Consider the following 27,383-nt stretch of genomic DNA (forward strand, 5'->3'; position numbering starts at 1 on the left):
CCATAATAGTGGTAATAACATACACTGTTGGCTACAGGCAGCAACTCCTCTCCAACACTGCCACCAAACGACACCCGCGCAACACTACAAACCCAACCCTCGACCAGAACCAGCATCCCAGTCCATGCCATAACCTAAAAACTGAGTTAAAGCCATCGAGAGAATCTGAAGGAGCCAGTCAAGCCCGCTACAACCCTCCTCCCGTCCCCTCAGCCCACATTAGCAACCAACTTCCCCCAAATCCAACTATCCCACTGAAAGCAACCAGGCAACAAGTCTGTCAGGAGTCCAGCATCCAACTGGCTCAAAACAACATCACACCAAAACCCAAGAGGAGACGGAGAAGTTCAGTCCCCGAAGCTGCACGTGGAGCACCATCTGCGAGAGCTAGTCAATATTTCACATTATTTAGACAGCCAGGATCTCTTTGGCGTACATGTTTGCATCCCGGCATATGTGCCTCACCGACGCAGCGCTCCGCGCAGCTCCTGGCCCGCATCCATCGCCCGACAGATCCCAGCGGCATCACCCGCACACGCCAACCCCTCCAGCAGCGGGACCAGGGGAGCTGCTGCGCCCCTACAGATCAATGCAGAGCCCGCTCCCAGCAGGTAAAACCTGCTGCTTAACCCTGAGCACAGCGCTGCAAAGGCGCTAAGAGTGCGCACACATTTACGCCTCTCCTTGGTAACCCCAAAACCTCCACACTGAAGCATTTCCAAACACCTTTTCTTACTCCAGAGCTGGGTAGAACCCAGCTTAGCTTAGCTGTGAGCAGCTCCACTCCACGCCGTATATGCCTCGGCCGTGTCACTGTCACCGCTCCGGCAGGACTGGGCTGGCAACAAGCCAGCATCTGGAGCAGGAGTGACACATTTCCAAGGGAAGGCAGTCCCATCTGGCAGAGCACATGGCTGCAGCATGGCAAAGCCCCTGGAGTACCCCATGTCACACGAGGCCGGAGGCTCCGGCCGCAGACATCCCCACGTGAGCCCCTTCTCCCAGCCAGACGTCAATCCTAGCTGCAGCTGCTCCAGCAGGCGGAAACAGCGGCACGAGGATCACTGAGGGACACGTCCCGTGCTGCAGACACCACTGTGCACAGATGCCCATGGCATGTCCCTACTCACACGTGGTGCAAGGACATAAAGCCACCTGCAGGGCTCCAGGGAAGGGACACACTCCAGCACTGCCATCAGGCACAGGGACACCTGCACACAGCTGGAGTTACTGATACCCAAAGAGGCATTTTGGTACCAGTCACATCCCTGGTCCTATGAGGGTATCTCTCTGCTTTTGGCATCATACCCTGCCCAGGGATAACACAGGCTCAGTCCCAGACCCAAATGTTCTGGGGCTTCCCAGTCAGCATCATCACATCCTGCTACAGTAACCCAGCCTCAGCTGAGGCTGCAGGAGCAGGAGAGGGAATGCAAAGTGTCCAAGCTGGGGACAGGTTCAGATGGACAGGTTGGGAACCTTGCAGGGCAATGTCACCATGCCAGCTGGGAAACAGCCGCAGAACTGAGCTGATGCCACCAGACAACCCCCAAAGCCACCTCACACCAGGCAGCACTTCCCAGTAACTTCCAGAGGCCCACAACAGCAACGCTGCTTCTTGGAGAGGGATAAGCCCAGCACAGGAGTTCAAAGCACATTCCAAAGCTCTGCAGGTGGAGAAACTGAGACACAGGCAGGTGCATCATGCAGCTGACCAGCAGCAAAACCAGAGAACCACTTGAACTCCAGCCTCGGGTCTACCAGCGACACTGTTTTCCCTTGCAAAGTGCCTGAAGAAGCTGCACAGGCTGTATTTACCTGGCTTGTTCCCTGCCAGGAACCAGAGCCGGAGTAGGGAGCAGGAATCTGAACCACAGCTTTCCTGAGGACGAAATGCAAATCCAACCTCGAGGCCCTGCCAGAACATCCCTTCCCCCGTACAGCCCTCCAGCAGCCACGCTGACGGGCTGCTGGCATAAGACTCACACGTAGCCCAAAACCTGCTGCCCCAGTGCCCTGGGCAGGACCTGGAGGTGAAGCTGCTCCTCCATGTGCTGAGGAGCTGCACATGCAGGAGGCGGCCGCGGGTGAGTTGCTGCCTCCTTGGATCTCCGTGCCAGAAAGCGATGCCAAGGGGAGAAATTCTACCGCAGTGAGCAACGCACAGCTCACCCCAAGCATGGGCTTCTGCCAGGAGAAAGGGAGGGGAAAAGGGGAAACCACAACCATCTCCATCTGCCTGGGGCCAGAGTGTTTGCTGAACCAGCACAAGATCCGCTTTGCCCAGGGACACGCCGACAGGTCTCAGCAGGCTGAGCCACGCTCCTCCAGCCGACTGCCTGCCCAGAGGCGGTCTGGCACCACAGCACAGGCAGGGAGGTGCGAGTTGGCAAGCTGCTGTGCCCCCCCTCCCCTGCCAAGTTACACCACGCCGAACACAGGCGTGTGCCCATTAGCCTGGCCTCTGACCACCTGGGAAAGGCACCACCAATACTTATCCCATGCCAGCAGGGACACACATGAGCCAAAGCAGCCCACCTCTGAGGGTAGAAGGGTTCAGGGCACAGAGATCGTCCCTCAAACCACTTTATCCCTACAGCCAGCAGCCAAACAGCAACCCCTGTGATGCTCCAGTTGCTGCAGTGGATGAGCACACCTGTCCTCCTCCTTTCCAGCTCCAAGATTATAAAACATACCTCTTTTGCACAATTGAGACATAAATCACTAAGGGCTGTTATTAGAGGAACTTGGCGGGTGCAGATGTGTCAGCCCACTTGAAAACATCTTCTTCATCTTTGCTCAGCTCTCCAATAAGGCACGGGTTTGGGGGAAGAGGTACGGCCTCGGGTGACTCACCACCGAGAGGGGATGTGACCGATGAGGAGATGAGATACCAGCGACCGCACAAACCACACACCAAACGTCTGGAGGCCGGAGGTCATGCTGGGGGAAGTGGGAGGGAAACAGACCCCACATGCTCAGCCTGCTTGGGGTTGCCAGAGGTCCCCGTGAGGAGAGAGCCGACAGAAAGCACAGCCAGGAAGAGCTGGGGAAAGAGGGCAGGCGGCCACACCTGCAGCACAGGGGGCTGCCACTGGTCACCTGGAGTTTTAAACTTGTGGGGCTTTCTCCAACTTGGCCCCTCACACTTCAAGCCTAAAATTCAGTCTCAGCTGGACAACTCAGTCAAGCCTGGGTTGTGAAAGAGTCAGACAGGAGGAGGGCAAGCTGGAGGCAACATGCTGAACTGAACACATCTCCCCTGTGGACACAGCTCTGGCCAATGAGCCGGGCTGCAGGCCTGAGGTGACACGGGTGCATGACAGCACTGAGAAAGCTGCTCCACCCCTCCTCGGCCATAGGTGACCAGCTGGCACCTTCAACATCCCCATGTTGCTCTCCACACTTGCTACCAACATGCTAGAGAGAGGACAGCTCATTTGGACACCAGTGAGGGGTCAAGAGCAGCAAGTGAGAGCAACACAGAGACACCACTCAATGAGGAATTCAGTCTCGGTCTGGTTCCATGTTTCCAAACTAACCAAGAGGACCAGCACACCAGAGTGAAGGAGCATCCACAAAGCCTCTCCTCATGCCTTGGGACAGCCTTCCAGTTGGAAAAGACCTTTAATCAAGTCCAGCACAGCTGCACAGCCCTGGTGTGGGATAACAGGTGGCCACATGAACTGCTGGCTGCAAAGCACACCCTGAAGCTGAGCACTGGGCATGAGCCATCCTTGTCTGAGAAGCCACAGCCCTGGCACCACCGGAAGAGCAGTGGCCTCCAGCACCCTGGGAGAAGTGAAGTAATTCTCTCCCATCAGCCACATCTGCCCGTTACACGTTTCTGCCACTTATGAAATGTTTCCAACTGCCGGCATCTCGCCCCATCCTCCCTGGGCCATGATGGACGGACACACTGCCAGGACTCAGGCTGGCATCCCACAGTGCTCTGCAAGGGGCTGTGGCCACGGAAGAGCCTGAGCTATAAAGCCTGACCCCTTGGACCCTCCAATCTGAGCCCAGCAGGACTGGGAAACACAGTGGCGAGAATTTGGGTTTATTTCCATGGGATGTTTTGAACTCTGGGCACTCAAGGGAGATTTGCAGCCCAGCCGCAGCCAGTTCTCAGCTGGCTGCTGGGCGCAGCACGGAGCAGGAGCTGCAGCCACCCTTGGCCGGGAGAACAATCACCTCTTCCCCAGTCCGGCTCGCAGTGCCTCACAGGCAGCCAACTGGGACAACAGTCCACGCCACAAACAGCTGGATAAACGCTTACGTCCTCCCCAGCAGGGAGGGAGGGGAGGAAAGCAGGGAAGGTCCAAGCACAGCGAGTACCTTCCCACCACCAGCAGGACAGACACCACACCAGCTGCCTGTGCTTACCACCATCGGTGCAACCCTTATCCTCTACCCGCAGAAGCAGCAGATTCCCAGGAAAGACTTTCAGGGCTCGCCCTCCAGCATACACCTCCCCATCTCTGCCCGGCGCAGCTCGGTGAGGCACGGCCGCAGCTACTCCTCATGCACACATTTATGGCTGCAAACAGCTGCGAGCCGGGGCGCTGACAGTGTAAATCTTTGCCACCTCCTCCCCTGCCTGCTGGGGCAGCTCCAGTGACACCCGAGGCACCGGAGCCGCTTTGACTCTGTGCCATGCACGAGACACCAGCGATACGAGCCCCTGAACATGCCGGGCTGAAACCAAAGCCGCCGGATCAGATGTGCCTGGACCCCAGCAGCGGCTGGTCCCTGTCCCTGGCCCAGCAGCCCCAGGCTGCTGTCACAGCCCACCACTTTCCATGCTGAAAACCGCCCCAAATGCCGTATTTACGCCCCATGCCACGGGACTGGCAGTAGCTTCAAAGTCCTAATTTACAGCCTCAATTCTCTGCATCCCCTGAAAGCCTTCGATCCCATCCCCGGGATCCAGAACAGCCAGGGCAATTTAACTCCCCATTTAATCTTCTAAGGGCCCTGGCGAGCTCGGAGACAGCATCCTCCGGCGGGGGGTCCACACTCCCAGACTTTGCTGGCTTGAACAGCGCCGCGCCGCTTTCCTTCAGCTGCAAAAATCACTACCTTAAAAGCCAAGACGAATTCTCCCTCCAGCTCAGCACAGCTCTCTATTGTTTCTTTTAATTTTATTTCATTCCACGTGGGAATCTGTGTCCAGCCTGCTTTATTTTTAAGTGGCTCTTGCTCAATATTTACTATCGCTCGCAGCCACGTCAGCGCAGGAACACAGCACGCTCGCGCCCGGTTACCGACCAGCCCTCCTGCAACCATACCCCCCATGCTGATGCCAGGCCATGATTTTCCTGCCGTGTCACCCTCGTGGTGAATCACCAGCCCCTCACAGCCACAGGCCACTGAAGGGCAGGGTGTGAGCACAGGGCATGGGGGGGTTCCCTGCTTCCATGGAAATAAATATCATCAGGCTGAGCCCTGCCGCTCACCTCCTCACCCAGGAGCTGGAACAGCCCCAACAGCCTGGAGATAGCACAGGAGGAGGAAATGGGAAGTGGCTCAAAGGACTCAAAATGGAAGGGCTCAAGGGACTGGTGTTCACGCCGAGTTTTGCCCCAACGTCCTGGAGACTTAGTCTCCATCACACAACAAAACAAAGGCAATCCAAGGTATGCCAATGCCTCAGGAAAAGGACACCAACAGGACACTCTGAAGATCCCCCACAAGGTCACCCACCTGTTCCCCATCAACAGCATCTCCATGGGGACAGCAAGAAGCCACCCAGGTGGGGACATAAATCACTCTGCCAAAGTGAGGGTGGCTTTTCCTCACACTGGAGGGGCCAAGATGGAAACCATCCCAGTGGGATTCTTGACATGATGTGCAGCCAGTCCACTCAGCCTGAAACACGGGGTCTGGGAAGCACCAATCTGGTCCCACACTAATCCTGACACTCAAACCAGCGTCAACACTCCTGGGTCACTGCCAACTGCTTCAGCAGAAGCTTCTCCCACATGCCCCCAGCCTGAAATCCCCCACCACGTCGGATGTCTCTCCTTTTCCGCTGGCATAATTAAACCTGACACCCCAACAGGGGTCCACCAAAACCTCCAGGCTCTCACTACACAACCACACAGCTCTCCTTAAACAGCAAGGACTGACACAGTGGAGCAGCACATTTACTAAACTGCTGTATGGAGATGGAAAAAACAGTGATTTAAACTCTCAAACTGATTAGCAGAATCCTCAGGAATGCAGAACCTGGCTGCTAGATTGCAGTCTCGCCTTCTTCTCATGATTTTCTAGGACAGCATGAAAATGCTTTTGCCCTGGTTCATCTTTCATCATTTGAAGATCCTTTAGCCACTGGTGTCCAGCACAGGGGTCCTAAGGCTGACTCCGCTCCTGGCACTGGATGCACATTTCAGTACAGGTGCTCCTCCTCTTTCCTAAGCACAGAAATTAAACTCACCCCATTTTTAAAAATTCTGTTATTTTTTTAAATCACCCAAACTCAGGGCAGAAGACGATACAAACAAGTGAGCCCCCTCCTCCGTGAGCCCTCCCCGCATATTTAGCCCGGCACCACCCACACTGTCCCGTGCCTTCATTAGAAAAGAGCTCGTTACTCTTCGCTGCCAGAGCCGGGAGAGCTACAGGAGCTCGGTGGGGAAGGTGGGAGGTTATTGTGGGATGGCACTGGTGGTGCTGGTCCCCACATTACCTGCACCGAGTGCCTGCCAGCAGCAATTAAATCAGCCTTCAAAGAGAGATCCCAGCTTTTCCAGCACCATTAGCCGTGCCCTGGAGGGAACACGGTCTATTTTCAGCCACAGTGACTTAAGATCAGGTCACCAGCAGGTTACATGGGACCGTGCAGCATCATCTCCCTGCCCTCCCATTGAGAAATTAAACACTGCTGTGTGATGGGCAGCACCAGCCCTGGACGCACACCAGGTGCCCACGGAAACGTAAATGCCACCTGCCTGCTCCTCTCCTCTGCTTCCCATCACTGGCCATGGACACCCACTGTCCTGGCTGCCTTACCTCTGCGTGGGGTGGTGAGTGGGGGTTCACTGCAGGATCACCCCTGCGTTCCTCCCTGCCTGTCCTCCTGTCCAGCACAGTGACAGCCAGAGAAGTCCCACCATGCCCAAGGCCAGGAGTGTTGGAAGGAGCCTCAGCACACCCCATCCTGCAAACCCTGGTCTGCACAGTGCCAGACCAGGGCTGCTCAGCTCACCCCTTCCTCCCAATGGCCCAGCTGCAAGTCCCCAAGCTGGGGACTGCCCCAAGCCACCAGTCCCACCAGGGTTTCACCACAGCCACCAGAGAGGTGGCACCTCCCCGCAGCAGCTCCATCTGCTCCGCTGGTGAGTCCACCACCGAAACCCAACCAGCCACCCCACCACTAACATCTGGCGGGGAGGTGGCAGCTGGATGTGGGTTTGTTTTGCCTCCCAGGCTCCTGCCAGGCACAGCCAGCACGAGCCGGGATGACTCAAAGCCCGGGGAGACGCAGCCTCCGTCGCTGCTTATTTTAAACCCTCTTGTCTGCAAAGCGGCTGCTGTGGCTCAGCACCTCTCGGGGGGCTTTGCAAAGGGGGTGGCACTGAAAGGAGAAACTGAGGCACAGCCCCACGATCAGACCTGGGCACCACATCACCACTGCCTGCATGCTCAGCAGTCACTGAGCACAACACAGGGGGGCCAGCAGCAAGAAGGGATCAGCTCCGACAAACACCCCAGGGCTGCAGCAAGGACATTGCCAATGACCCAAACAAATTCATCTGCTCCAGCTTCATGATCTCCCTTGGACAGAGCATAGCTAGGACACAGTAAGTGCAAGGTGAAGCTGGATGCTCTCACGTGTGCTGCTCTGTGTGCCACAGGAGTGAATGCATCCCTCTTCCCAGAGCTCAGCACTGACTTAAACAGCATCTGCAGGGACCTAAACCACCCTGGGAAAAATTCAGCAACGGGCTGCAGGCATTTGGGGGTGGAAGAAAGGGATCCACACACAGATCACAGTCTCATAAGATTCTTTTCCTTAGGAAATCAGGCTCAAAAGCTCAGCCTCTGCCAAGCCTCTCCTCTTGACCCCACTCTCAGCCTTTTTTTCCTTCCAGAGGCTCCTGCCCTTCCCGCACCCTTCTGAATATCAGCCCATGTCACCTATTCTGCACCAGAAAAGCACTAAACTGTGAAGCAAAGGTGTATCTGTGGCCAGCAAACACCCAGGACCTCACACCTCCCCACTGCTGATAATGGGAGATAAACGCACGGGCAAATATTATGGCAGTGCAGTTTAATTCCTGATGAATTATGCAAATCCGTATTCAAATTGAAGCACAGCCCTTGGGCTCTTGACAAATTGCCAAGCTGGCCCCGATGACACCAGGCAGGGACGGCCAGCCCTCCATCAGGTGAGGCACTACATGGGTGCCCTATATATGCACATACACACCCATGTATGTGCTTGCATATCTCAACTAGAAAGACCAAGGAATACCTGCAAGAATGGTTCAAGAGTGACTTTTACATTTCTCCCTCCTCCCAGCTGCGTTTAGTGTGTCCAAGGGAGGCCACCAAGCTTTCGTGTCCTCCACAAGATGGAAGCAGCTTGGGGTGATGGCGAGATTCAAAGCAGGACAGAAGATAAAATCCACCACGTCCGGGGCTCAGGAGAACAGGCGGCAGAGGAGGGCAGGAGAGGAACGCCTGCAACACTTGTGCCAATAAGACTGTCCGCTCTGAAGCTGAGGAAAGGAAGATCTGTCCACAAAATAGTCACAGAAAGGGCTCATCTGATGAAAGTAGGAATTTCCGATCCCACACAAACCCCGAACATCCATTAAAAGTAGCAAAAGAATTGCTGCTTTGTGTCACTAATCTCATTAGGGAGAAAGCCCCGCTGCAGTTGCCCGGATTGCAAAGGGAAACCCCGGCACGCTGCACACTTCAGGAGCCCGGCAGTGTGCCCTGCCCATCCCAGCGGAGCCGGGGCTTCCACCGGCACCCCGGCAAGGTGCCTGCACTCTTCTTTACTCACCTGCCCGGATCTCTACTCACTGGAGCATTATCTGCTTGGCTCGTGTGTGACACGGCATGTGGGATGTCCCCACGCCCAGCAGACCAGGACACAAACACCAGGATGACACACACTGCGTGGTGATAACATAGGAGCTCTGCTTCATCCACACACAGCGACCAGCACTGCCTGTGAGCAGCACACAGCCCAATTGCTCCAAAACCCTCCCTCCCCAGCATGATGGCTACTGCCATTATTATTTTTAATATTTTTTTAATTAAAAGCAATTAAACTGAATGTGTTAAAACCATATCCAAGTCACAGGGATTTCTGCTGAGAAGGGATGGGGGCATGAAGGGAATTAGGGGCAATACATCTAACTACTGAAGGTAAAAACAATTTTTTGCTGGCAGGGATGCATCAGGATAAGATGGATGGAGGCAGAAGCAGGAGCAACCTTTGCAGAAGTTGCCGGGGATACAGCTCCAAAGAGACAGAGCTGAGTGCCTTAAAATTTCAGTTATTCCTCTAAAAAGACATACTCCGTCCTGAATATCGCTCCTTCCCTTGCTCTGAGCCCACCATGTTTGGCCTGCCTGCCTGCATCCAGCTCCCTCAAAATGGCTCTTTGGCCACTGCTACGCTGGCAATAAAAATTTATTCCCAAGGTCACTCCAATCCCGTTTGCCACTATTTCAATCTGGCTGGATTTAAACAAAACCCAGCCTCAGACACACTGAGCCCCCTCCCCGGGGCCCCTCCTTTCTGCCCATCACTTCCCTGATTTAGCGGTGCCAAACTCTCAACTACCTTTCGCTTCCCATAACCGTCAGCAGCAACAGCTGGAGAGGAAAACGGGAGCATATTGTGCACCCAACAGCTGATCCTGGCAGCGTGGGGAGCGAGCCCAACTGTCACCGCCGCGGCGCTGCCGGATCGGGGGCTCCTGCCGCGCGTCCCCCAGCCCCAGTGCCCATGGGGACGGAGCTAAAGGGGCTGGGTGGTTGCCCTCTCCGGTGTTTAAGAGCTGGGGAGAAGCGAACAATAAGCGAAGCAAATAAACAGCAGAGAGGGACAGCGTCGGTGGGTGCGTCGCGGTGCCTGCAAGACATCCAGCTGCGCCATCCCAAAGCAAAGCCAGTCAGAAACACGCGGATGGGAGGAAACACGGGGAGAAGGAAATGGCCAAATACTCGTGGCCAGGGTGAGGCAGCCACACCGGAATGGTCCCCCCACTAAACTTTGCTTTTTAAAGAGCATCCCCAGCTGGAAAAGGCAGCGAGAGGCTGTGCAGCTGGACACAGCACGGCTCACTCGCCCCGGCTCCAACAGGCAGGGAACTCGGGGCTGCCCTCGGCTCCTCCACCCCGCCTGCATTTTCAGGTTGCTCAGGGGGCACCGTGCTCTCCGTTTCAGCAGTGAGGCTGAACAAAGCACTCCCTTGTCCTCGGCACCTCAAGCAGTCGATGCTGGATCGCGTTACCTAACCCAGACCAACATCTCCTCGTCCCGGCACGGCAGCTTTCGTGTCAGCACATGCCAGGCTGGCCCCGATTCCCTGCACCACCTCCTGCCCGGAGCTTTAACTGGACCAGTTTAGTACACGGTGAAAACACACGGGGCCTTGTTTGGACTCGTCAGGCGCTAACCCCAGCTCGGGGAGGTGATCTGACACCCTCGCGCCCGTCGCAGCCGCGGCCCAACCGCAAGGCGCTCACCTGGAAGGCTGCCATAATGACGTTAATTCCCCTTAACAATGTTCATTTCCATATTCATCAGAAGATGGTGAAATGACAAGATGGGGGGTTATTTACTATATAATTATAAACTAATTTCAGCTTTAGCCTGGGTTATCCTAGGAAGGAGATCTAAAATTTCCCTTACGAAAGCCCTGCCTGGCTAACCACGTCTTGCAGTGAGATTAATTCCCAGCAATTTCCAATTCTCCAACAGCTGCTCTGCTGGGAAAGAGCAGGAGCTTGTCCCCAACACCGGGGACCTGCCCAGTGCCCCATGCCACCCCCGGCTAGGATTTCTAGTGCCGGCTCACCCTCCAGATCAGATTTTCTCTGGCACACCATCAGTCAGGGATGGGACCCATGGTTTTCCAACCCTACCAAGGAGACTCTGTACTGGGTAGGAGGCAAGGCTTGCTCCAAGTGGGAGAAAGGCTCCTAGAAACCACACTAATAAAAGACACCTTTACCAGCCTCGTGTTACGAGAGGCAGGGACAGATTCCTGCCCATTGACCTGGGAAGGTGTTGGAAACCCTCACACATCAGAGGATCCCGCAGGACCTTGCTCAAAGCAAGTTTACATCATCACGTCGGCCCTTGGGCTCTTGTTCATGCTCCAAGGCCAACATCCCTACCAGCTACCACTGCTTGGGATGGGCACTTCAACAGAGTATGCAGCACAGGCTGGACAGTCCTTCCCACTGCTCCTGAAGGATGGAGATGCCACCCCAAAATCCACCAGGACCTTGGGAAAAATCACTGGGACATCAGAGAAACACGGGAGCTCAGGGTGGGAAACTCCCAAAAATGCCGAAGTCCTTCTTCCACCACCATTTCAGCCCAGACACAGCTCCTGCCTTCCTCACAGCCTACAAGTTGGCCGTCAGCCCAAGGGAGCTGCAGGGACATCACTCCATGGCCAAGCACTTCCTCCACCCCCGGGGATGCCGGGTGTGAAGCGCAGAGTGTGACGGGACCGAGCACAACATCGCTGCCCAGCACCACCTCCCCGAGCCCCACCGGCACAGACACACTCCCTGCTCTGTCTGAAAACACGTCTCAAAAAGCATCTCGTTTCACCAGGGCCCCAAGGGAGGGGAAGCATCCTCCCAGGCAGGTCCCCGGCCCGTCCGCATTCCTCCCGGTGTTACACCTGGCCCCTGCCCCAAGGAGCCCCCCGCGCTCTGCCCCTCGCACCACCCCCTGGGCAGGCAGGGAGGGGGAACTGCGATTTCAAGGGCCATTAAACACCGATGGTATTTTCCTTGCAGCATCAAAAGGGGACCAAAGAGAGCCGTGCCGAAACACAGGCGAAAAATCCTGCCACTGGTCCGGGAGCCATCGTGCTCCAAGCAACGCGGAGGAGCGGGGCACGGATCGCTCCAGAGTTTCAATCCATGTTATCCCGGTCTCTCTATCAGCAAAGCGAGTTCAGCATGGATGCAGTTTGATGAGCAAATTGTGCTTCCACTGGCACTGCCGACGGCAAGGCCTCCTGCAAAATCTGCGGGCTCAGCAGAAGCACCATTTTGCCATTATAAGGATGGCTACAGCGGGATTTTGCTGGCACAGCAGCGCTGTCCTGGGGGATGAAAGGGTATTTTTATTTCTTTTCCTATGCTCCTACCTGGGCCAGCTTTCTGGAAAACTTCTCCCCGGGCACAGCAGGCCTGGAAGCAAGGACGGTCTCCAATCTACCTTAAATCCCTGCATTTGAATGCACATGCTAATGTGAAGTAGGAAAGCAGGGAAACCAAAATCTCTCCCCTCTGTCTGCCCGCCTTCCTTCCAGCCACTGCTCCAGAGCTGGATTTAACACACTCAGCCCTGCTCATAGTGGCGTGTCCCTTTTTCCTGAGCACTGAAAAGTGTTTCTGAAGCATATTTTAATGGAAGAGGCTGAGCATCCTTTTATACAAACACAGATCTGTTCCTGCAACCCCTCCCAACCAAGAAAGGATACCTCAGCACACAGCAAAAAGCACATTTTTATTAATTAATATTATTTTAAACTCTGAGAGTCTTGTTTTGGATACGGGTGATCCTTGCTCACACACAGAGACACGGTCCCAGAGCAGCCCTTCGCAATCGCGTCTGAGGGAGCCTTTTCCACCTTCCCCAAAACACAGAGCCTGCCAAGAACAACACGCTCCTCTGGGACGGAGCCGAGACCAGGACCCAAAGACAGTGGCATAGGGAAGGAGCAAAACCGATAAAGCTCCATATTTTGAGCTGCTGCCGAGCAGAGCGAGCCCTTTTGCTTTAATGGACTCAGCTGCCTCGTTCCACAGATTGCAGCCTTTTCTTAAGCAACGTCTTCCCAGCAAGCTCCAGGCACGAAATTCCATTGCAAACAGTCCCTTTCCTCCACTATCCCTCCACAACACCCACCCCCCCACCACCCCCCGCCCTCCTCAGGGATGGGGAGATGGCGATGCCCAAGAGTACAGGGGGGACAGGGAATGCCATCCCGCATCGAAGGCCGGCTCAGCTCCTGCCTCAGCCTCCAGCTCACTCCTCCCTCCATGCACTTCCAACAAAGGGGCTTCTGTCCCTGTCCCCCCGGCCCGCACGGCAGCGGCCAAAACGCTGCCATGGAGCAGAAATCCCCCAGAGAGGAGAGGAGGGTGCAGGGGTCACTGGACACAGCCCAGGCGCCCGTACTTTGGCGCTGGGGCAGAGCCCGGCTGCCGGAACGAGCAGAAGGTACAGAAGGGAAAAACAAGGAGTCGGTGCCATAACTGGATTCTCAAATATGGCCAATCATGCTATTTTTACAGGGGCGTATTTATTTTCGGAGGACGCTGGGATGGATTCAAGAGTCTCTTTCTTCAGCCCGGCGGTATTTAAGGATCGGTTTGAACTGGCTCTATTTAAAGGCTTCGCCTCCTGCCCACTTTTCTTAACCCCTTGCACAAGCCTTTGCATTCCACCCCTCCTAAAAACAAAACAAACCCCCCCAAAAAACACAACAACAGCAAAAACAAGCACCAAAACCACACACCAACAGCACTGCGAACACAAACCTACAAAGGGCCCCTCGGTAGCAGGAAGCAATCATCATTTCAGGAGATATTGTTAAAGCTGTAAAAAACAACAACAACCAAAATATCCCTGCCTATCCTGCTGCTGTGGTTCAACGGGAGTTTCGGCTGTTAATTGTACAGATCTTTTTAATGGAGTTTTTGCGAGGATCGTGCCGGGGAGCGGATGGGGAGACTGGGCAGCACTGAGGTGCAGGGACAGGGGATTTCAAACAACTCCCACAAAAAGGAAAATAAAAGTAACTTTAAAAATAAAATAAGAACACAATAAAAAAGAATTGCAAGTATCACTCAGCCCACTCCCTCTGTGAGGGGACCCAAATCTGAGGCTTTCTTCCAGTGTGGTAGGAAAGCTCTCAGACGGCATCACGGAGCTCGGTCAGCTTGGAGAGGCCAGAGCTCTGTGCCTCCCTCCGGACCTGCCTGGATTTCAGAAAAGGAAACTTTGGGAGGAGAAACAAAACTTAAAAAAAAAAAATTACCCGATAAAAAAATAAGAATAATTAAAAAAATACCAATAACCCACCACACTCGGTTTGGCTTGAGATTGTCCAGATGAATTTTTGCAAAGATCATATTCTGCTGCAGTAGGAGGTGGAAGAGAGGGGGAAAAAACAACCAGGGGGGGAAAAAAAGGGAGGGAAAAAAAAAAGACAAAAGGGAAGGAAAAAAGAAGGTGTTTGCCCATGTGCTTGGCTTCATAGCCCTGTTCGCTTTACACCTCTCCTCTTAGCACCTGGGAAATTGGCACTGCCACCTAGTCTAAAACTAATAAATCTTTTTCCCTCGATTCAGGCTGCTTCCTTCTCTGCAGATGTTGGCAATCAGGTTTGCAAATTTCAAAGTCATTCATCCCGGGCAGCTGGGAGAAAAGCAGGTTTATTATTGCAAAACCTGTCACCCTCCCAACGCCTAAAGTAAACTCCGAGTCACCTCTCCACGCCCAGGGGAAAGAAAGCGGAAAAAAAAAAAATTAAAAATAGAGCCAGAGAGGGAAATCAAACGGTCAGAAATCTCCTGTGTCCTCCCAGGGAGAGCAGCGAGCCATGAGTGCGGGCAGGAGAGCGCGGCAGCGTCCTCCCAGCACTGCTGGACACCCGGAGCCGCTGAGAAAGGAAGCTCGGAAAAGGGGAAAAAAATGAAAAGCCTCCAAAAAACAAGAGTAATTTAAACAAATAAATAAAAAGCTGACTGTGGAAAAAAAAATAAACTGCGCATATTTCAGTGTCTTTTTATTATTTTTTTTTAATGGAGATGCAGCCGTGGGGCTGCCCGAGAATGAAGCGTGTCAAGAAGGGCGAAGAAATATAAGGAGGGAGCAGTCACTGCACACTGCATGGAAATTTTGTTCGCGGGTTTAAAAAATAAGAATTGTGGAGAAAAAAAAATAAAAGAAAAAAGAAAGAAAGAAAAAAAAAAAAAAAGAAAAGAAAAAACAACATCAAAAACAGCGGTGCCGGCAGCGCTGCCCGGGGACAGCAGGACCTCAGCGGGGCTCGGGCTGCACCGGGCAAGAAATCACCAAAAGAAACCCATTTTATTCCTTTCTCCCCACCCAGAGACGTTTTTTCCGGCTGTCTGGGAAGCGCAGCGCCGGGCAGCGCAGTCCCGTCCCTCCGCAACTCGGCCTGCGCCTCTCCCAGCTCTCCCAAAAATCGGATTTATTCCCCAGATTTATTCCGCAGCCACCGCGGCGGGGATTTTCCTCAGAGCCAACAAAACCGTACACTGGAAGGGGGGATTTCTGTCGGGTAGGCGCGATTTTTTCCCCCCATTCCCCTATTTTTTCCTCCATTCCCTTATTTTTCCACCATCATCCTCTTTTTTTTGCACTTCTTCCCTACTCCCCTTTATTTTTTTTCCACCAAATCAAAAGAACGCGAAGCAGAAAACACTCGGGGAAAACACGCGAAAAAGCCGCGAGCGCATAAATATATAATTATCACGACGATATTTATATTTTGGAGGGTGGGGGAGAAGGTTAAAGCCCGATCCCGGGTTCGCCGGCCGCGACCGCGGAGGGAAGGGAGGGAAGGCGCGGGGGATCCGCGGAGCCTTACCCGGGTGGGAGTGGAGGCTGATGCCCGATGCGAGGAATTTCCCGGGCTGGAGGGCGGCGGGGAGGCCGGCAGCCATGGGCCCGGCAGCGGGGGCCAGGCGGCCGGTGGCTCCCAGGCGGTGGCTCTCCATGGCCAGCCCGGAGAGCAGCGGAGGGGGGCCGTGCACCGAGCGGGGGGGCCCGAAATCTCGGCCATCCATCATCCACTCGCCGGCTTCACGGAGTCTCCCGGATCGCTTGTCGATGCCCGCCACCGCCTTCCCGCCCCCCCCCCCGCCCCCCACCCCCCTCCTCCTCCTCCTCCCCCAAAAAATCAGATGGTTTTCAAAAATAAGGCGTCCAAACGTCCCATGGCGCGGTGCAGGGAGCCAGCCCCGGCGCGGCGGTCTCGGCGCTGCCTGCAAAGGAAAAAAGAAGGGGGAGGTGCGGTGAGCTGACATGCCCCGACACCCCTTTGCTCACAGCCACCCCCAAAAATACCCCCCAAAACCCACCCTCACCTTCCCGGAGTGGAGGGTAGAGAAGGGGGAAGAAGCGGGGGGAAAAAGAAAAAAAAAACTAAGAAAAACTTATGGCAAAAGGCAGGGACAAAAAAACCCACCAAACCTAAGTATTTAAAAATAACATTTTTTGAACTTTAAACTTTTTTTTTCCCCCTAAGAGTTACATTTGTCACGGCCACAGCCCCGGCCGGGCCGGGGAGCGCCCGCAGCCGCAGCCCGGCTCCGGCGGGACCGACCAGCGGGGACACGGCACCGCACTTCGTCCCGGAAAACAAACACACAAATCCCAAAACAGCAACAAAAAACCACCCCACCCACTCAAATATTTCTTCTTTTTCTTTTTTTCCTTTTTCTTTTTAGTTCTTTAATTTTTTATTATTATTATTTTGTCCCCCTTTTCTTTATTTCTCCCCCACCGCGGGCTCCGACAGCGGCATCCCTCCCGCAGCCCTGTTTCTCGTCTCTTTCGGAGCTCACTCCCACGGCTCCTAACCACCGACTGGGCTTGTTGTTTGGGGTCTTTTTTTAATTTTTTTTCCTTTTCCCAGCGCCGCTTTCACTCGGGAAAACAAAACCCGTATTATCATTTCCCGGCACAGCGAAAAAAAAAAAAAAGACCAAAAAAACCACCTCAACCACATATATAAAACTATCTATATTTGCACTTGCAGCCTGATGAAAGGCTCTACTCGTCCGCCGTATTTTGCACCGGGATAGCGAGAAGTAATAAACACTGCGGGGATAAAGTGGAGGTTCTTTCCCTGGAACCTTCCCCAAGAGCCACCGGAGCCCCGGGAGCCGCCGCTCCGATCCCGCCGCCCGTCCCGGCTCCTGGACGGGCGCTCCAGCGCGGGGGAGGGATGATTAAAAAAAAAATTTAAAAAAAAAAAAAGAAAAGAAAGAAAGAAAAAGAGGAGAAATGCAAAAATTATACCCCGAAAAATCTCACTGCTTTGCTTTGTTGAGGCGTTTTAAAAATAATTTTCGAGTTGATTTTAAAATTAATTAAAGCCTGCCTGCGTGGCTGCTCGGGGCGAGCCTCACCCCGGGGGCTGCGGGAGCGGCAGGATCCCGGCTGGAAAGTAATCAAAAAACGGGAAAATGGCTAAAAAGGGGCAAAAAGCGGGGGGGATGTGGCGGGAAGAGGGTAGCCGGGGGGGGGGGGGGGGGGAGATGGGATCGCCGCCCCGGGGTCGGGGTGCGGATCCGGGTGCGGGTCCTACCTCGGCGCGGTCAGGCCGCCTGGTCTCGGGGCATGGCGGCGGTGCGGGGCTGGGGCGGGGGGTGCCGGCTCGCCGCCCTGCCCGCCGCCCGGCTCCTCCGCTGCTCCGCTCCGCTCCTCAGGGGCAGCAGCGCGGGAGCGACGCGGTGGCGGCCGCGCCATGGAGCGGCGGGGCCCCGCCGAGCTGCAGCATCGCCTCCACACACACCCCCCCGCCCCCTTCACAGGCCGGCCCCGCGCGCGCGGCTCGGCGGCGCTTAAGGGAAGAGGAGAAAAAAAAAAAAAAAAAAAAAAAAAAGAAGAGAGAGAGGAATTAAAAAAAAATTAGGGACAAAAAAAAATTATTAAAAAAAAAAAAAAGGGGAGCGCGAGCGCGGGGCGGGAGGGAGGGAGGGAAAAAAACGGGGGAATGGGGGAGGGAAAAAACGGCGGCGGCGGGGCTATGAAACACGCATTGTTCTCGGCGCGGCGGGGGCGGGCCAGAGGCCTCTCTGCGCCCTCTGATTGGCCGGTCGGGCTGTCACTCAACGACGGGTAAACAGCCGGCTGTTTCCAGGCCCCCCGCACGCCCCGCCCCCGGCGCTCCCGCTGCTGTTTCCAGGCTGCCCCCGCGCTCCCGCCCGGAGCGGGCGGGCGGTTGGCGGGGAGCGGCCGCGGGTCCCCCCGCTCCGAGCGGGGCCGTGAGGGGGGAGCGCCCCGCGACCCCCTTTATTATCTGTGGGGGTTAAATCCTTCATCCCGCCCGGGCAGGGCCGAGGGGGAAGTGCCGCCGGGCCCTCTCCCACGGCCCCGCCGCGGACAAAGCGGCCTTTCAGGGCCGGGGGGGAGCGGGGGAGGGTCCCCTGCCCTCCCTGCGGGCTCCGCCCCCCCAAAAATTCAAAAATAGGGTGAAAAAGGAGGCTGGGGGAGGAGACACACGCACTCCCCCCTTCTGGATTTTGAGCGGAGCGGCCCCCCCAGCACTGCCCGCCGGCCACACCAACTTTTACTTTTCTTTCCTTTTCTTTTCCTCTTCTTTCTATTTTTAATTTATTTTTCCCTTTCCCCCCCCTATTTTTAATGTATTTTTTCCTTTGCGCTGCACAGAGCACTCCTCCGGGAGAAGTGGGGGGGGGGAGGAACACCCCATCGCCGCCAAAACCCCCCCCCGAACCTCCCAAGCCACCCCCCGCTTCTTTACTTAATTAAACAAAAACCGGCTTTTATAACCGTAAAGGGGAGGAGGGAAAAAAATCTAATTTAATCCGGTATAAATTAACAGTAATAATAATAGAGCGTCCCCCCCCCGAACCCCCCGGACAGGAGTTTCGAGGCGCCCACCGGGACATCGGCCAGAAAAGAGGACAAACAGCCCCAAAAATCTGCTTATTTTTAAACGTTCCAAGAAAAATCGAGTTCGTCGAAAAGCTCTCGCGCTGCTCAAGGCCCCGGTTTAACGCGAAAATAATAACAATAAATAATAATAATATATATTTATGTTTTTATTTATATTTAAGAGCAAAACTGCGTCAGAGGCGAGGGCTCAAAACCTCGCTGCCTCCAAGGGGAGGGCGCTTCTTTTCTCAGTCTCCTTTAGGAAACCAAAAAAAATCCGGGAGAATTGGGGGTGAGGGGCAAAAAAAAAAAAAAAAAAAAAAAAAAAAAATTAATGGTTTGATCGCTTTTATGTGGCTTTAAAAGCATATTTTATAAATGTTTAATGCCTTCACGCCCGGACCTCCCCGCCGCTGTCCCCGGGCCGGGGGGTTGGCATGTCATAAATCAGGGAAATGCTAATAAAAAATAGAAAAAAAACAAGCTCGGGCGGGGCGGGGGGGGGGGGACGGCCCCCCCTCCCTGCAACTCCAGCCCTTCCTCCTCCTCCTCCTCCTCCCCTTCCCCCGGCCGGGAGCCATCTTGTACAGCAGCTCCTGGCTGGGGCATCGCTGCTGCAAAAACACCCTCCAAAAAGGCAAAAAACCACACCAAACCTCCAATCTAATGCACGCATTTTTTTTCCTAATTATTATTGTTATTGTTATTATCATTATTATTAATATTTTTCCCTCTCTGGCGCGGTCCTGCGGGCGCGCCGGGTTTTCCCACCGTTTTCCACATGAAATCCCAGCCCTCTTCTTTTCTCCCCATTATTTCCCCCGATAAGCCGCCCTTGCAGCTGGGGGGACACCCACACATACACACACACCCCGCAGTGGGGGGCTGCGAGTACCCCGTGCATTTTTTTGCCCGCGCAAAGCTTTGCCGCAATCTCCAAGAAATAGCCGTGTTTATTAAAAATTATATCGGGGCGGGGAAGGTGGGGGGGGGGGGGGGGTGTCCCGGGAGCAGCCGCACCGCGTCGTGCCCCCCCCATTCCCCTTCCCGTTCCCATTCCCATTCCCCTTCCCGTTCCCATTCCCCTTCCCGTTCCCATTCCCATTCCCGTCCCGATCCCGGTGCCCCGGGCTCCCGGCAGGTTCCCACGGTGCCGCCCGCCCCCGGGCCGCCCCCCGCCCCCCCCCTCCCGGGGAGGGGGCACCCCCCGCCCGCCCTGCGCGCCCGGCTCCGCTCCCTCCGTCTCTCCCCTTGTGCTTTTTCCTTAATTTTCTTTTATTTTCCCTTCCCCTCCCCCCCCCCCCCCGTATTTATTCTCCATTTTGTTTTGTTTTTGGCGTTTCTTCCTGGTTTTCTTTTTCGTTTGGTTTTTTGTTGTTGTTGTTGTTGTTGTTTGTCTTTTTTTTTTCCATCCTTCCCTTCCCTCCCCGGACGAACACGAAATTCCCGGTGGCCGCCCCCGTCCCGGTGCCCGCGGAGGCAGCGGAGCGGTGCGGAGCTCGCAGCCCCCAGCCCCACACCGGGCACTGTGCCCCCCTCCCGGGATGCAGGTAGGACGGGGGGCGGCGGAATCGGGGAGTGGGGGGAGCTGGGGGAGGCTCTCCGGAAACGTGGGAGGCAAAGCAAACCGATGTCCCCCCACCCCCAACGCATCTCCCCCGTTTTGGGGGGCTGCCAAAGCTGTGCGGGGTGGGGGACACTCACCCCTTCATTGCCAACCCAGCCCTCGACTTTGCACCCACAGACTGGGCACACACCCCCATCCCCATCTGCTGGGTCCCCCCAAATCCCTTTTTTTCCCCCCAATAAACCCTCGCCGTGCTCCCCATCCTTAGCCGGGGGGGTGCTGTGCATCCTTTCCGCCCGCTGTTTTTAACGTGCTTACTACACGTTTTCAGGGTGTTTTTGGAGCTATATTTAAAGCGTGCAGTCAGTGGCTGGATTTAGAAATCCAGGCATAAATCACATTAAAACGCGGACGGCGACGATCCCAACGCGTCGGCAAAGCTTTGCCCTGATTTCATTCCTTCCCCCCCATCTTAGAATCAGAAACAGCAAGGTCCCATCCCCCCCCCAAATAAAACCCTGTAGGGACAGAGGTGGGATTTGAAGGCAAGGGGGGGGCCCTGCTGGGGTTTATTCCGACGCATCCATGGCGATTTATTCATCGATGGGGGGGCTTAGATAATTCCAAAGCCTGGGGTCTCTCCCCAGCCCAGCCCCTGTGCCTGCAATGAAGGAGCTGCCATCCTTGGGGAGGGGGCTGTGGAGTGGGGGGTCCCAATGAGGAGATCCCCAGGGAAACGGTTTGGGAACTGAGCGAAGAATTCCTGATTAATGACCAGAACAGCTTGGGATTTCGGTTTTCTCCATAAATCCAGGCTGATTATAACCCTTGTGCTCAGCCTGGCAGCGGGCTTTGCATGGAATGGGGAGCCCAAGAAAGAGCCCCCAGCAGGGGCTGTGCCCAGTGCCTGGCAGCAGCTGGAAGCTGCAGCATCCTCACCGTCCCAGGCGGAGCAGGGGAGAAGGGAGAGGGGCCAGGGGGTGCACAGGAATGGGGTTGGTGCCCTCCCCCCAGTTCACAGCAGTTCTGATCCCGCAGCTCTGGGGTTTGTAAAGCCAAACATGTCCCAAACCAGACTGGTTTTTAGTCCAAATACAGACTGATAGGTTTTATTCCTAGCCTGGCACGGGCGGGTGGGTATTTATGCACAATCCCACCCTGTTTTCCTGCTCTGCCAGCTGTGCGCTCGCTTCCACCCCAAATCCCGAGCTGGGACCCCCAGTGCCAGGACCTGCCCCATGCTGGGTGCCCTTTGCTTCCCACAACCTCCACCAAGCCCCTGTTCTGGGCTTTTTTCACAGCTAGATTGGCTCTTGGATACATCAGGCTGAGGTTTTTTTTTCCCTTTTACTCAATAATAAGCTATTTTCATCCGAGATCAGGGGGAAAAAATAGGCAGGGAGGAGGGCTGACATGCACAACCCATAGAGCGCTTTGAGAGGAGCACCAGCCCCAAAGCTGTAATTACTGCCTGCGTTTTTTGGCTACGGATCAGCTGCTAAATTGGTCGTAAGGCACGGAAATGGCAGTTACACCTTCCAGGGGAAAAAAAATGTGGTTTAGTGGAGAAACATGCATGGGAAACCTCCCCAAAACTGCAGTCCCCATACAACACCCCGCTATTACAGCTTCTGCATTTGGGAGTTTAAAACAATCCTCCATCCAGGTGAGCTGAGCTCGGAATGACAAGACCTTCTGCATCAACAGAGTAAATTGGGGATTTTTCCCTTGATCTGTCAGTTAAATCAAAAATACCCTCCTGGATGCAGGACACGAGCTAGAGAGAGAGGCAGGAGCATGTGCTATTTTGAGGTTCGATATAAAATAGATACCCTTGGCTCCAGCAGTTCTCCGTAGCCCAGCCCACTGGAGCTGCAGGTACTTTCGTATGCATACAAAACATTCTAAAATGGAAAATATTCACAGCTGCTCTCGCTGTTTTGACAGGGGGGAAGGAATCGCGGGGCATGTTAAGGAGATATTAAAAGCTGTGGTTTGAAGCTCCTAAAGCATTTACTCAGCAGGAGAGCCAGAGAAAGAAGTTTAGAAGTTAACTGCATACTTGTGTGCCTTTGCTCTGTCCTTCTTAAAATTCACCTCTCCTATCTGCTTCTAATTTAAACAAGCAGAGCCCTCCAGGAACTGGAAAATCCAGATTTGCAGCATCTCCCAGGGAAAGATGATTTCCTACGTGCCCCCCAGCGCGAGGGTCCTGCTGAAGGTTAAACTCGTGAGTGCCTTTGGTTTTGCACCAAGTTAATCTCCCCACAAAATAAAGGACTGGGGAAATGCTGGTGAAAACTGCCCTGGTGCTGCCGGCTGGTCCCCGGCTTGCTCCCATCCCTCGTCCAGAGCCAGACGTGGATTTCACCACCTCTGCCAGCACTGAATGCTCATCCCCACACCGTGCCCTGGCCTGCTTCAGCTCCCCTGCCTGAAAACAGGGAAAACCCATCCAGTAAACCCATCCACCACCCCAGGGTACATTACAGTGGCTTAAAATTAACACTCGCAAATGCATTTTCAAATCTCTTCGTGAAAGGCATGAGAAGCGTTGGGTGTTAGCAGAGTAGATCCTTCACCTTTTAACAGCTGTTAATTGCCATTAAAGCCAAACCTGCACAGCTTTATTGGAGCAGCATCTGAGTTTTCCTTGTCGCACGCCACGCGTTGCAAAGCCCACGTCCGCCCTCGGTCGTGCTCTCCTGCACGTGCCGGCTGCCATGACAAGGTGTGGTGGACAAATCCTGCCTCACTGGTGGCTATCTTGCACTTTAGGGCTCTTTGGAGGGTTTCCTGGTGCCAGGTTTTTTTTCCTTCGCTATCCTGTGAGTACATTGCACCAGTTGCAAGAAGCTCAACACACCTTCCCCTCGGCTCGCAGCAGGAGAGAAGATGGGATGCAAGACTTGTTCCCAAAAATACCCCGAGGAAGCAAGCAGGAGCCTGCCCTCGAGGAACTGTGTCCCTAAGGCTGAATCCAGCCTGCAGCTGCCAGCAGGAGCACGTGCTGGGTGTCACAGGGATGGGAATAGCTCTCTGTGACCGATGTGGAGCAAATCCAAGTCATCAACAGGCAGGGCTGGGGAAAGGCTGCCAGCACTGCTCCCCCCACCATCCACCATGCTGAGGATCCCTTCCTTGCTGCCTTTGGGGTTCACTGACCTGATCCCTTCCATGGCATCCCTCCATCACCCTGCAGCCCAGATCTGGCTGGAGAAGCCAAACACCAGGCAGGGGAGAAACCCTTGGGAAAACGCTGCGGCATTTCTCTGGCTGTCCATGAAGCCACTGGCCCCTCACATCCCTCACAGGTGCTTTATGCACTCCCGAACACCCAGACTCTCCCGGGGGTGCCCTGTGCCACCAAACTGCTGGTGCTAAACACATGAGGTGGATTCAGCAGGGGAAGAGGTCTCTGTGACTCCGAGCATCTTGTTAGACCCCACGGTTTCCTCTCTCTCCCCCTGGATCCAGCACAAGGAGGGGGTGTCCAGGGCTGGCTCCCAGGGCTATCCCATCTCTTTTCCCATCATCCAGCCCTCTTGCATGGGGGAAGGGGCAAGGGTTGGACGAGACGAGCCCTTTCTGCTCCACAAAGCTCGTCAGCCAGCGGCACTGGGCTTATAATTATTATTTCCTTAAAGACGAGCCGAGCAGCTTTAGACAAAAAAGTCCCCTCTTGTCGGAGCTGGAATTTGATGTCCTAACGACTGTTTTTGTACCGCGCCTGTTAGAGGAAAGAGCTCGGCAGGAGGGGGAAAGAGAGATTTAATTATAGAGCTGCATTGTGATTTTGCACACATAGCTGGCTGTTGTAATCAGGTTACAAGTGTATCTGATTTTCTTCCCTCCCCTCCCTCTTCCTCCTCTTTCTCTTTCTTTTCTCTTTTTTTTTTTTTTTTTTTTTCCCTCCTCCTTTTTCCTTTCGGTGGTCCAAATTAGTTGCTTATGTTTGGGTGTTGCAGAGACCAGAGCTGTTATTTGCCTTTGCTGAAGATCTTGATCAAGGGAACAGTGTTTCCAAAGAACCTCGGCAGCTCTTTGTCGAAGGAAGGCAAAGGTTCCCAGCTCCAGCAGAAACCCACGGGGCTGTGCTGGGCACTCGCATCCCACCATCCCAGGGCTCCCTTCCCGCCACCAAATTAAGGGGAGACACCCATTTATATGTATATAAATGTATATATATATATATACACATATATCTGCCTCCCCCATGCTCCCTGCCAAATTCCTTCACATCCAGGATTCCCTCAGTAAACTGATGCACTTGAAGAAGAGGAGGAGTCTGATTTACCTTACCTGGGGCAGGAGAAGAGAAAGAGAGGAGACAAGAACCTTTTAAAAAGAAACTTAACATTTTCCCTATCTGAGGCAAGTGATACCGCACTGGGATTGGGGGCTGTTGTTGGGTTCATTTAGGAATCCATTGTTGTCCATGTGAATTCTTTTTTACATTTCAAATAACAGGATTATTTCCCCAGGGGGTAATATCCTGTAATTTGAACACAATAATGGGAATAAATTACTTACTTAGAACTAATAACGACAGCCTGATTCCAATATATATAGGAACTGTAACAGCTTTGGTTAGTTAAAGTGTAATTGTGTCGACGGATGACATTTTCTTTCAAAGGAATCTGAATGACTTTTAATTAAATTTGCTGGAGGTGGGGAAGAGAGGCAGAGATACACTGGGAGATCTCAGCTGCTGAGGCTATGGCTGGTCCCAGCCTCGGTGCCCCAAGTCCAGCTTTGCCCCAGGCTGGGTGTCAGTCCACGGTTGTGGAGTTTAAAGACCAGGTACAGAACAGGGGAGAAGGAATCCAGCACCAAACCCCCACAGCCCAGGGATGGTGGGATGGAGGGGGTGGGAGGAGGAAGAGGACAGTGAGGCTGGAGGGATGTAGGGGATGGAAGGATGGAGCCCAGCCCATTTCCCAGGCTCCAGCCTGGCAGAGGGCAGGGCAGTACCCATATCCTGCCCTGGGACACCACGGAGTTGCCTCTGCCTTTGCTGGGAAACAGAGGAGCTGAAGGAGGGCAGGAGGCACCAGCAGCCAGGCAGGACAGCTCTGCTGCTCACACTGGAGTCACAGAATCCCAGAATGGTTTACATTGAAGAGAATCTTAAAGACCTTCTTGTTCTACCTCCTGCCCTGGGCAGGGACACCTTCCACTATCCCAGGTTGCTCCAAGCCCCATCCAGCCTGGCCTTGGACACTTCCAGGGATGGGGCAGCCACAGCTTCTCTGAGAAACCTGTGCCAGGCCTCCCCACCCTCACAGAGAAGAATTTCTTCCTCACATTCAATCTAACTCTGCCCTCTGTCAGTGAGAAGCCATTCCCCTTTGTCCTGTGACTCCATGCCCTTGTCCAAAGTCCCTCTCCAATTCTCTTGGAGCCCCTTTAGGCACTGGAAGTGGCTCTAAAATCTCCCTGGAGCCTTCTCCTCTCCAAGCTGAACACCCCCAACCCAATATCGTTACCTCAGCCCAAGGGTTCTTCAGCAGCTCTGACGAGGGGGATCTGCAGCAGCAGCTGTGCATCCCAGCTCCTCACCTTCACCCCAAAACTCCCCTGCAAGCCCCGGGCTCTGCACATCTCCTCACCACTGCCTTCAGAGCCAACCGCTCCTCAGGTTAGTTTCTGAATCAGCAGCACGCACGGTTCCCTTCAGAGGCAGGGGGAAAAAAAAAAGAAAAAAAAACCTGCAGTGTGCAGAAAGCCAAGTTCCTGCCCCGAAATAATCTTGGAGAGGAGCGGCGTGCCGCTGCCAGCGGCTCCAGCCTCCTCCAGGACTCATTTTCCTCTGTTTATCTTGAAAATATTTCTGCGCTGAGGTCCCACCCCGCTCGGCGGAGCCCTGCGAGGCCGCCTTCAGCCTGACACACGGCCTCCTGTTTATCCACTGCCAGTTTTACAAATAGCTTATTAAGCCCAGAGGTCTGTTTGCTGGAGGAAAACCTCACGGAGCAGCTCCTGCAGCCTCTCCCGAGGCTCCTGCCAGCTGTGCCCCCTCCCCAAAGCCCTCTGATGTGCATCCAGGGGCTCAGGCTCTGTGGCTGCAGACATCAGTGTCTGCTGGGTTTGGGAATTGCTCCTGCTTTGATAAAACAACCAGAGTGCTGCTGGTGGGTCTCCCACCACTCTCACCCTCTCCCTGTTCCCAGGCTGATGTCCCAGGTGGGATTTTGGCATGGCACAGGGATGCTCTGGCACTGCCAGCTCTGGTTTATGTGATCCCACCGTGGGGAAGTCTTTTGCTTTTTGCAAGACCCTCCCCTGCAAGGGCTGCTGGTTTTGGGGGGGGTGAAGGAGTTTGGGTTGCAAGAAGAATATTTTGAGGGCTGCTGAAAACATGCCCAAAGCCATGAGAGATGAGGACAGTTGGATGCTGTGTGTGGTGGTCCTGGCAGGAGCCCAGTGGGACCGTGCCTCCAGATTCCCACCTGGCCCTGGGATCTGCAGAAGGGAGCTGGGATGGGGGTTTCAGCCCACAGCAAACAGTGTCAGGGATGTCCCTCTGGGCTTGAGTCTGACCACGGGCACCTCTCTGACCACAGAGACCTTCAAACCATACCCAAGCACCTCTGTCCCTGCTGCCACCACTCTCCTGGGCAGGAGCCTGGCTGTGCCCAATCCTCAACATCCCAGCCCTACCCTGGGATCGCCATCCTGGGCATTCCCTCCCCAAGACCCCCTGAAGCATCACTCCTGGAGCACACAGCCAGGCAGAGCCCCCATAACACAGCCACATTCACAGCCCAGCTGAGCAGATTGAGTTACCTGCCCCTGGAAGAATAAAGGAGGCATTCAGCCATTTTTTTAAAGTCTTTTCCCCTGCCAAGGCCAGACACCGCGGTGACGGTGGCGTACAGAGGCAGGGAAACATGAGCCCTCACCTCTCCCTCCGAGGGTGACCCCAATCTGCCC

The 27,383-nt window shown here is 54.6% G+C and overlaps 1 protein-coding gene across 6 annotated transcripts in view; it reads right to left on the bottom strand.

Moving 5' to 3' along the window:
* TNRC18 (trinucleotide repeat containing 18) overlaps positions 1-17,662 on the bottom strand; it is a 56,233-nt gene extending 38,571 nt beyond the window's left edge. For 4 of the 6 annotated variants that reach the window (XM_066197891.1, XM_066197890.1, XM_066197892.1 and 1 more), the window contains exon 1: positions 15,843-17,195. In XM_066197891.1, coding sequence (XP_066053988.1) covers positions 15,843-16,281 — 439 coding nt within the window. In that variant the 5' untranslated portion in view covers positions 16,282-17,195. Of the gene's footprint in view, positions 1-15,842; positions 17,197-17,567 lie in introns of those variants that run through there. The other 2 variants (XM_066197894.1, XM_066197893.1) reach the window with 2 other exon arrangements.
* Positions 17,663-27,383: the final 9,721 nt, after the last annotated feature.

Source organism: Chamaea fasciata, unplaced genomic scaffold (assembly GCF_029207755.1).
Source record: "Chamaea fasciata isolate MVZ Bird 193981 ecotype frontalis unplaced genomic scaffold, bChaFas1.0.hap1 SCAF_16, whole genome shotgun sequence".
Taxonomy (NCBI): Eukaryota; Metazoa; Chordata; class Aves; order Passeriformes; family Sylviidae; genus Chamaea; species Chamaea fasciata.